The following is an 11,694-nucleotide window of genomic DNA, read 5'->3' as shown; positions in this document are numbered from 1 at the left end:
TAAATCCTTCGCAACAAGAAATTAAATGAAGTATTGTAGTGAGTGAGTGCATTGTTATTCAGGATTGAATGTTTACGTTTTTATATCAGAAAGTCTTACTTGCAGTTCATTTAACATTATTTTATTGTTGATTCAAAAAAAAAACATTTTCTGTACTAAGGTCGATCATTCGCTACACTTAGGCACCAAGACTTTCAATATTGAATGCTATTATGTATCGAATATTTTGTTTAAAACTCTAACAATCAAAATAGTCTGCATTTAATAGAAATATTAGATAAGGCAATAGAAAAATAGTGCAACAGTAGAATGAAAAATCACAATCTCTTTTGTATTCAATTTATCAATTTATCCATATTTTTAAGAACGATTTTTCAATTTTCTCAAATTGTTGCCAACCTCAGCAGGTTATTGTCGTCCGCTCCGATTCAAAGGAATTGAAGTTCGAGTGCATTTCTTTATTTTCTTAATTTCACTCTAACGAAACTGCATTCCAGCAATCATCTCTTCCATAGACGTCTACGGTTTTACAAGAAACCAACATTTTTCTGTAACAATTGAAATTGGAATTTTTTTCCTCTGCGAAGAAAGTCAACATTAACATCGATTTGGGTTTGAATTGCTGCTGTTGCTGCTGTTACTGTTGCTTCTACTACGAATGTTGCTGCCATTGCCCGTATTGTTGGTGGGTATTGGCGCCTGTTGCACCTCGCCATTGCTGGGAAACGACATCCTATTTTGCTATACACATTAAGGCACTTATTTGTGTTTGTTGGGTTGCTTTGTACACTGCAGTTCACTTCTAGCAATTCAATTTCATATTTTCTGCACCGTAAACTTTCATTTTATTGCTGCGAAGACATTATAGAAACATTAATATATAAAGACCGAATGAAATTCCTTTAATTCTCACATAGAATCGATTCTTTATTATTATTGTAACTGATTTTGATTTTTCATATAAAAATGCTGTTCTTAACGCATTCACTGGAGGAAACCTTTGCAGCAAAACAGGGATTTAATGTTTTGATTTCTAGCGAAATAACAAAATTTAATTTGCCAGTAAGAATAACTTATTTGGTACATAATGATGTATACTTCAATGTAGGTATATATAATTTTTAAGAATAAATATTGGAACTTTATGTAATAATTATAATAATAAACTAAAATTCACTTAACGACCACTGCTTCTTAGTGCACCCAGTATGCAAACAGCTAAAAAAGCTCTACTTAAGCTATTTATTTGATAGAAACTAGTTCTTCGAGACTAGTTCAGCCATTTATCTCTCTGTGGCTTGATTAAACACAACTGACTCATGCTTGTCTAGTCATTTCTAATCAATTAAGGTAATTAACAGGTAATTATTATCTACTACAGCCATTTACCTGCCATTACTCTATCTGTAACTAGCTTATATAGCGCTCACTTAATCATATCAACTCAAAAGTAATCAACCAGCATTTTGTCAGACTTGCACTTGCTCCGTCTTCAATCAACACCTTAAACAGTGGTGCTTAGCTAAAACATCTACCATCGATCGTCGCTCAATTCAATTTAATTAATAACACGTTATTTTAGTTTTAGAGTAAAGAATATTTACAACCTGTAAAACTTTCTATCCTTATCGTGTGGCACCAACCTGACTAACACTACGATTGATACGATAAGCCCATAGCATAACCAATAAAATAACGACTTTTTGACAAAATTCGATTTTATTCATCGTAATCTCATTGTAGAATGATTTACGCCTCAGTTTCCTTGTTGACTTTTTCATTGGAGTCAAATCTTTTTCCACAGAGCATTTTTATAGATCTATGAACCGGTAATAATCTTTTCAGTTAAATTTAATTTGATTTGGCCATTGTGCATTATCTTGGCAAAAAAGGACTAATTTGTACTTTATATGGGGATGATGTTTCGCAATTTCCTTCTTCTAAATTTACAGTTGGACTATGTAGCGAGTAGTTCTTTTTCTTTTTTTCTTCTTTATATGGAGTCGTTGTTTCGCGATTGTGATTTTCTCCTTTATCTATACCAGTTGGACCATGCAGCGATTGATAGTGTATCTCTCTGACCTGCGATTGATAGTCTATCTCTCTGACCTGTATCCAGGCCCCACTAATGTTGCAGATAATTAATCTTGCCTTTCATCTTGGTGTGATACAGCTGCTTAATCCAGTTGTCTTATGTCAGAGTCTACTTTTTTCTAAATAAATTATTAATAGAAACTTCTTAATTTGCTACTCCAAAACTGATAGATAGTATGCTCTAGATTAATTTTGTGAAGTGTAGCTAATATTCTGGTAGGAAATTTGAAACACTAATTAAATACTTATGATTTCCTTTTCCAGAGTTTTTCAAACTCTGGAGTGGGCTGAATTCCAAGTTTGTAATTCTTTTAAAACTGTTCCATTCAAATATTAAGTATTCAGCTATTCGAAGCCAACCTACTTGAAGTTGCTTAAGAATTAAAATCAAGTTAATTTTTTAACTTCTCTTTTGAGATATATAAAGTGCCACATTTAAGTCCACTTCAAAGTAATAACAATAAATGAGCAGCTTAACTGCAGCCACGGTCCGCGGCAACAACGAGAGGGGCTGCAACGACAGCTTAACGAAAGTTATAAAAACATAACAAACTAAAAGGAAAATAAAATAAAATCATAACAGAAAAGCAAAACTTAAGTGGCAAAGCTACGCAAAGCCTGGCAAAGCATTCCCCAGAATTTTTTTAAAATTTTTTATTATTATTATTTTTTTTTTTTGTTCTTCTTAATTTTTTATTACATCGAGGCACAAAAAGTGAGAACTTCTTGTATTGAGAAGAAAAATGCTGTTTCAACACGTTTATTTAATGCTTTGGTGAGAATAAAACACAACATAGCAACATTAACAGCAGCAACACGAAGTAACAAAAACAACAACAATAACAACAACAACAACAATAAATAAATGAGTGCCTTGCAATCACAGCCAAGCGTAAATAGCGTAAGTAGAGTAAAAGAAAAGAAAAGTAAGGTAACTGCACATGTGTGTTCGTGCGTAATGTAAATGACTTCTTCTACATTCCCACACACACACACACATATACATACACACGAACATACCACACGCTACAAATGCTATCACAAAAGCCTTTAATTTAATTTACTTTTTTTCGCCACCTTTAGTCTCTGCCCTTCATTTCGTTTTGTTAGTGCAAACGTATTTGTCAAACGCATCAAAGACGATTTAAACGCCGAAGTCTTTGACAAGCAACACTTTATCATCAACTTAAGCCGTCTTAACATCAAAACACAACAAAAAACAACAACATGCATTCAACGCAGCGATTAAAGCAAAGGTAAGGAAAGACAAACAAAAATTGTTGCGACTTTGTTTGGCAATGAAAAAAAAAATAAAAACAAAAGTCTTAAAAAAAGTCTAAGAAAACAGAAAAAAACTTCATAAGCGCTAAGGAGTATGTGACGTCGGGATTTTAAAGACAATGACGTCTTGCCGTTTTTCATTTGATCATAAAACATGGCTTGGTCGGATGACCTTACAATGACATCGATTGAATTGATATTCTTGCGTATTTTCCTAAGTATTCGTCTTTTCTTATATTACAGTAAATAGTGGTCCAGTGTGCCCAAAGTAAACCTTGCACAATTTCTCAATCTAATATGATGAATCCCCATTTACATACACAGTTTTTATTGAGGTTATCTATTAGGTTATTATGTTACTCGAGAGTCCTCGGAGGCTTAAAAATAACTTTGAACATTCAGAAAAAATAAAAATGCTATTTAGAGAGAGGCCTTGTGACTGGGCAAGATCTCCAAAACAGGAAGCTACTAAAGTCGCAGAAACAGTCACAAAGCAGATGTAAAGCACAGTCACAAAGCAGATGTAAAGCACTTTCATGATCCACTTCACAACTATGAGAGAAATGATTAAATGGGAGATTCAATCTTCTATCACGGGTTCTTAATCGATTCTAACCCATGACTAAACCCAGCACAAGACTTATGTCCATACGGAGTATATATGTCAAGAAAAGTACTGAAATTTTTCTTAAAAGAAGACGGTCAACTAGCATACAGATGCCTGTTACGACATTCCATCCTTTAGAGTCTATACTAAAGAAATATAAATCGTGGTTCTGTTTCAGATATAATCCGATTCATATTTTTTTGTAAAGCAAATTTGGTGTCGTAACAAAATTCTTCGTGGGAACTAATTTTTGGTGAAATATGCTATATCAGCGTCTACATTATTGGTTGCAATCGCTAATAAAGAACTTTATATTATAATTCTTAGTTAGTCTTAAGATTTAGTTAATGAAGTTAATAAACTAAACATCTAAGCTAAGCATTGTGTTTTATTTAATAATTAAAACTTGCCCGCATATCGTATGGTTTTCCCATCGTTCATTAAATGATTCAGCACAAAAAGAATTCAAGAAAAATTTGCAGGTTGGCAACGACATAACCAGATTCTTTAGGTTTTCCAAAACCACTCCGTCTAATGAGCGGAAACGTAAATTAGGGAAATGTTGAACTTCATTTAGAGATGTTTAGCAATTAAAATGCGTCCTTTAAGGCAGTTTACCTGCCTGAAAGTATGTATAGCCAACTTGCTTTCAAGTTCAAGAACTCATTATGGTATGTTGCCTTCAAAATCACGAATTTCATGAACAGACCACCCAATATTTTGTAGTTTAACTAAACCATCGATATTTTCATTGTTAAACAGCTGTTTCAGTGTAGCCTTGTAGCAGTATTAGATTGTGTCATTTTAGAGTTTTAACAAGTTAATACGCGACTTCCAAAAAAGTCGCATAGCGGCTCCAAATAATTTGTATCTGGGGCAAAACACACTACTTTCGAATCATTTTAATCGAATTGATCGATTAAAATGGAACTCAATCGTAAAATATTAAAATGGCGTTCAAGGATAGATTCTACAATGGACAAATATATATGACTTCACGAAATTCAATAAAAAACTTTCTACTAAAAGTACCACAGGATTTCAATGTGAACACCCTGATCAAAATTGATGAAATGCACTATTCTTAAGTTCTAATTTTTAAGAATAGAAATAAAATTGGGTATTTTAAAAGTTCTTTTAGATAATGAAATATATTTTAAGCACTTCATTATAGATAGGAAATGCATTTCGAGTAATCAATCTTAAATGTATGACACACATACGTCAATCAATCAACGTTCAATAATATAGAATGATCAGTCTGTACAAATACTTTTGAATTGAACTTAGTATATTGCAAACAGTTACAAATAAATATAAATATTTTTATATAAAATCACTTATAATAAACTAATACAATACTATAAGCTCTATATATACTATAGATATACTATACTATAATACTATAACTGATTTTAACTAATTTTTGTAATAAAGTTCTTTACATATTTTTTATGTTAACTCCCAATATTAGATCCGGTTTAATGAAGATGTATTTTGTCTTAAAAAATTCAAAACAAAAGAAATCAAGCAACCAAGAATTATAAATCACATTTTGATTTTTAATTAATTTTTTCATATTAAATAATAAGATATTTTTTATGTGTATATCTCTTGTTGGAATTTAAAATATCTTGCTACTTATATTTAATTATTGGGTCAATTTTATGGAAAATCTCAAACAGTATTTGAAGATATAAACGCATTTCTTTTTTCCAAGCACACAAAAAGTTTAATCTAATCAAGAAAATCTTCTAAGCGATCTAATCTAATGAGTGATAATGACTGATAATGTGGAGCAATCAAATGCCAAAAAAAATGGCCGACGAACAAATGAAATAACGATTTATAACTATCCAGAACATTTGAATCCATTCTATAAAGATGATCAGCATAGACGTTTACGGTTTTGGAAAATGAATAAAAATGGCATTGCTGAGAAGAACAGGAACAATTCATTTACAAATGGATTGAAATCTATTTGGTAAGATGAGAGAACACTATTAATTTCGAGATTATATTTAAAGCAAAGCACAAATGATTCGGTAATTCTATTTTAATAAAAAATTCGCATTTCTGATCTACAATTCTAGATTATAGATTACATTCTGTGTAATATGAAAGGTAAATTTAGATCTTCTTCGTCATTTCCATTAACAGTACTAGTATTTTCAACCGAGTGTGCTTTCTGATAGCATCAAGTTCTGTGAAAATCTGTTATGGATACATAATCTCTTTCTTATCTATGAAATTTATTTACTGGGGCACCACTTTTGTAGTAAATTTTCATAATTTTTACACGTTTAATGATTGTTAAACGATTTTTATTTAAAAACGTCAAGGAAAATATTGTTAAATATCCTTGAAATTTCCCCTTATACAATAACACAATGGGACCATCGGCCTAAGTGGATACTTTTGGATCGCCGGCACAACCTAACCTAACGTAACACAACCTGACCTAGGCAAAAAATATAAAGTTCTCTCTATATAAGTTAACCATCACAAAATACATGCAAGTTACAAGTTGTCAACTTTTGCCGATAGTTTTCACCGAAAAGATTTCACTTTAAAAATTATGTAGATTGAAATGTTTTTGAAATGTCGAGCAATTGGAGTGCACCCAAGGAAAGGAGTAAAGGTGCAAACAGTTACTAAGCCCACTAAGTCACAATTAAGTTCTTTGATTATTAAAGACATGTTTAATTAAAGGTTACCGAAATTTTTGTTTGATTTTTAGTGCACGGTTTTCCAATCAAAATAGAAAATCATCATCATTAGGGGTCAACAGAACGTCAGAAAGTCCACCAGAAACACCTACTCAAAAAAAATCATCATCCTTAGAAATTCAAGGAAAATTGGATAATCCATCACAAATGAGCAATAGAACTGAAACTTCGAACGGATATCGACAATCTTCGGTATTACTCGATAATAATATACTAAAGAACACATCGGAGTGCCAAAGCCGAAACGAAACACTAACTACCCTGAGTAGCATTAATACAACAAAGACTTCGTCTTTCAAATTTTCAACGGCGGATGACAACATGCCACTTAGAAATCCACTAAACCTCTCTGTACGAAATACTAATTCTAACAAAACAGAAATTAAATTGGGTAGTATACATAAAAACTTCCACAAAACGCTTTCTGAATGCAATAACTCAGCATATAAAGCGAATTTTGGATCGTCTTTGGAAAACTTGCGGATAATTGTACAAGTAACTTTTATTATATATTTTTTCAAAGAATATATATGTTTTTTATGAATAATAATTTCGGGTCTTCTGTTAACTAAATAATAATAACTCGAACTTTTCTTTAATTGATACCGATTTTAAACAAATAAATCTATATTTTTGATTATAGCTGGATAATGAAGTTTTGTTATTTACGAAAGATATTATTTAAAAAAAAAAAATTTTAGCTAATCTTAGAGACAATCAGTATCTGAATGTGGTTTTTTATAGAACGACTCAAAAGCAGCTAATTGTCGATGCCATTGCAAATTCTGCGGTAATGTGTGGACTCCAGGAAGAAGTGAAATAACAACCGATCGATATCAATCACCAAAACCAAGGCCCGAGAAAAGACATATTATCAGGTACGTCTATAAGAATTGCAAATGATGCAGCATGTAATTAACAGCAGTACTTCCTCTTTAAATAGTAGAATAAACAATTTTAGGTTGTACTATATGGACTAAGTTATCAATCTATATATTATTGTTGGTGTTGATTAAAAATCACTTTAATTTTTTTTCAAATTTTCTTTATTCAACTAAAAAATTAGTAATTTATTTTTTAAATAGCTTTTTTATTTATTATCAAAAAGTGCAGTTTGATTGATTTAATTTTAAAATTTCCTGTCTCTATTAAAATTATTTTCAGTATATCGTAGTATATATTTTTTTTATTTTTGGTAATAAGTAACTTTTTGCTTTGTAAAAATAAAACAAAACATTTTTAATTCCCCACAATTTATTTGGTTTTCATCCCTAATTTGGAAATGGATTAAATAGACCACCGATGAATTTCGAGCAGTTTGAACTAAATAACATTATAAATGAAAAACGGTTTTTCGAAAAATTGACAACTTCAGTACCGAGCTTAACGTATCCTTCAACTTGTGAACAGACGCCAGTAAGTTCATCCGCCTATAATATAAAATATTAATCAAGTAAATACTAAATATTTATTAATTTAAAACTGTTTTAAAATCTGTTGGAATATACGTACTACACCTTTCACTTGTAGGTTGCTGATTTTTCAATAAAATATGATAGTTCATACATAAATGTCGATAATTTTTCGAAACAAATCGAATATTACAAAAATGCTAGTGCAAGCTCAGACTCCTGCTCCCAACCTTGGTTAATCAATTTTCAAAATAAACTTTCAAACTCAAGTGTCGAAAATAAACTTAATGAAATACCTGAAGCCGATATCTGTAACGAGCAGAAAATTGATGATAATGGGTTCATGGAGTGTATACATATACATGTTTTTAAAAAGCCCAATCAAAAACCAGAAGAGGTAAAACACCAGCCAAGTAATGTTATATCATCAGTGAAGAAGCCACGGAAAAAAGTTAGAACTAAAACCAGAAAGAAAAACCGTGAAAACATCTCATCATCGTCATCAGCTCAAAACAATGTCGAAACTAATCCCAAATATAGACTTAAATTAACTAGAGAAAATTTATTAAGAAATACACCTTCGATATCAAAAGATGTAGTACGTGATTATTTGTCACAAGGACCATTTGAACCACCATCAGAGTTAGACTTTAACGATCTCGAAGGTGAGATTAGCTCACATGAGTGCGATGTATATTCAGTAAAAAAAAGTTTTAAACGGTCAGCAGAGTTTCCTCAAGTAGAAAATATTGTAAATGAAAATAACTTAATTCCGCAGATCTCGTTTTACAATTCCAAATACAAAACTGTATGTGAAAAGAAAAGAGAAGATGAGAAGAAAAATTTAGAAGTTGCCGTAATGGAACCACTGATAAATATCGACCTAGAGAACTATAAATTGAAATTGAATAATTTAAGAGCTGTGGAAACTCCAAAGACATCATCACGACACGTATGTTTACGCAGTGGACTAACAAACGAAGAATTCAAAGCCAAATTATTCGCAAAATCAACATCTCAACTTGAATGGAAAGAATCCTCCCTCGCGCCATTACGTTCTAATATGCCGCTGGAGAAACGAAAATCCTTAACGGAAATTATTGAAGCCATTAGCAAGAGTCAAACAATGCTGAGAGAAGCTGGCAACAAAAAAGATTCTCTTGCGTTGAGTAAAGAAGTATTCTGAAGAAAAATATGAACTCATACAATATATAATCTTTCTACGGAACTCCATCTTCACTTCACCACTCATTGTAAATAACAGCAAAAGTCATAACAAATAATATCTTCCTTAACAGCAAAAGAATGGAATCATTTTTATTTCACAATTTTTTTTTTGATTTTATGCATATAGTACAGGACTATATAATATATTTTTCAATTAAAAGACTATAATTATAACGGATATTTTTTACTTTTTATTTGATACTCGTATTATGTTTTATAAATAAATGTTATTGGTTTCTCTTACTGGTGTTATGTTTTCCTTAAATACTTAATTGGTTCTAAAGAATTTGGACAGTGCTGCCATATTATCCAAGAGATTAAAAGAAATAATTATATATGTTAAATAATTTGCTTAAAACTTGATAAGAAGTAAAAATTATTAACCCATAAGATGGTATCCAAAGAAAGATAAGTATGGACTTAGCAGAGCAATTCAAAGATTTTAACCGTTTAGCGAAATATAATTAATATGTAAAACAAATAACTACAATTGCACAGTATTAATAAATAAACCTAACTAAAATCGTTTTTAATAGAAATAAATCACTCTGTACAAGTCCCTTATCCTAGTCCTACTGTATTGTTAAAAAGCTTGACCAACAATAACCAACAGTGATGAGAAGGCGATAAGCACATTTAAATTCAGTGACTTCGCTGGGTTGATGATGTAGTGCTGAAGTTGATTAAGACTCTGATTATTTGGAAACCAGTGCAAACACCAAAAATAACGTCAACCTACAGATTTAACGAAATCTTCGAAAGATCAAAGTGTTCCTGCTAGAAAGGTGTTTGATTAGATACCCACAGGTGAAAAATGTTGTAAGGCACGTCCACACTTCTGGTGAAAGCACCAGGTGACCAACAATATGGGGGCAATTGGTAATACCGACTGATGTTAGAAAGATCGTGCTGGCTGAAGAAAGCTATAACACGCTACCAAGAACAACTTACGTCTGTTATGACCAAGTAACTAACTAATTAAAATCGTATTTTCCAATTAACGATGTTTTAAATAAATATATCTACCATATCATCAGAAAACCATTTTATGAAACGATATATCTAATAACCATGCTTATTAAAGCAATGACTTAGATGAAGTGGCTCTCTTCCAAAGATCTTATGGTTATTGACAGATAAGATTCCTTCCCCTTAATGAAATTTGACTCTATTTGTCATTTTAATATAACATTCATTGAAGGAAATCTATAGAGATATACCATATATTTATCCCATAGATGTTAGGTAATTTAATAGATTTTTTATGAATAATTTAAAGATTTATACTAATGTATAGGAATTGTGTAAATTCTTAACTTTAGAACTTGCACGAGTTATATATATAATACCTGCGTTAGGTAAGGTTAAGTAAATTAAGATTAGGATAGGTTAGAGTGGCGACACCGTTGTGATGTCACAAATTAAAAGCTTGCTTATATATCCGACCAAGCATAACACCCACAAAGACGAATAGAATAACAAAACGATCTACACATAGACAAAGTCAAAAAAGTTTGCCATCACTCCACTGACTTCAGTAAAAGTAATCTGACCTGAAAAGTCAATAAACGTGCCTATTTACTTTTCGCACTGCTGGCAAGTATTTGGTTGAATAGAAGTGTAGCGGTATGGTACGATCTCGTTCCATACCGCATTTATTTGCGTTTACCTTAATAAAGAGTGCTTCGTATTGCAGATATAGTTAGTTTGTTGCTCAACAAGACTTAGTTTTGAAATTATTACTTGTAACTCCTTAGGAATTTACATTAAAAAGGATCTTAAGTAGAATTAAAAATTATTAGGCTGTGATAAAAATCTTTAATGGAAACACTACAATTCCGCAGGTTCTGCTGATAGAGAATAAATTTCTTTCTACCAAGAAATTTCAAATAGAGGAACCGTTTCTGGTGGAAGCAATGCGACTTAGTGACTTAAAGAGCTGAAAATGGAAAGAAATCATAGACCAGTGAATGGCAGAAGGTATATGCAAGCTGGAAGAAGCATTAAAGTTAACGTCTATGTGGTATAATTTACCAATTAAAAATTTTGTTCAACCTCGGAAAATCTTAAAATATCAAAATTGAAGCACGGAAAACGCAAAAGAAAATTTCGCAACTTGGTTACTTTACATAAGAAACGAATTTTTGAATTTCAAATGAGGTAAAAGGAGTAGTATTACGCAGAGGTGCGCAGCTCTCAAACTTGTCGAAACCAGGAGCTTTGCCATTTTGTGAATTAAGGAACAAGTGTTTAGCCAATTATGACGCGCAGAATAAACTTCTCGAAAAGGATGTTGTAAGGAATGGAATGGTAATAGTAGGAATGGTAAAAACAGCAAGAATTT

General features: G+C 31.5%; 1 protein-coding gene across 1 annotated transcript; it reads left to right on the top strand.

The window, feature by feature from the left end:
* Positions 1-5,606: 5,606 nt before the first annotated feature.
* On the top strand, positions 5,607-9,476 carry LOC119662108. The gene is made up of 5 exons (XM_038071659.1): positions 5,607-5,966; positions 6,723-7,206; positions 7,456-7,589; positions 8,007-8,127; positions 8,242-9,476. Exons 1-5 carry the CDS (start codon positions 5,764-5,766, stop codon positions 9,307-9,309), a joined length of 2,010 nt encoding a protein of 669 aa, XP_037927587.1. The 5' UTR covers positions 5,607-5,763; the 3' UTR covers positions 9,310-9,476.
* The last annotated feature ends 2,218 nt before the right edge of the window (positions 9,477-11,694 follow it).

The sequence above is a fragment of the Teleopsis dalmanni genome, chromosome X, assembly GCF_002237135.1.
Source record: "Teleopsis dalmanni isolate 2A chromosome X, ASM223713v2, whole genome shotgun sequence".
Taxonomy (NCBI): domain Eukaryota; kingdom Metazoa; phylum Arthropoda; class Insecta; order Diptera; family Diopsidae; genus Teleopsis; species Teleopsis dalmanni.
The sequence above is the reverse complement of the archived record's forward strand: the minus strand, read 5'-3'. Positions and strand labels throughout refer to the sequence as shown.

Excerpts from the sequence above, each read along its gene's own strand:
- LOC119662108 (XM_038071659.1), top strand. The coding sequence starts at position 5,764 with ATGACTGATAATGTGGAGCAATCAAATGCCAAAAAAAATGGCCGACGA. Across the intron at positions 7,207-7,455 it reads ACTTGCGGATAATTGTACAA|AACGACTCAAAAGCAGCTAA; the intron begins GTAACTTTTATT and ends GGTTTTTTATAG. Across the intron at positions 8,128-8,241 it reads CAACTTGTGAACAGACGCCA|GTTGCTGATTTTTCAATAAA; the intron begins GTAAGTTCATCC and ends TTTCACTTGTAG.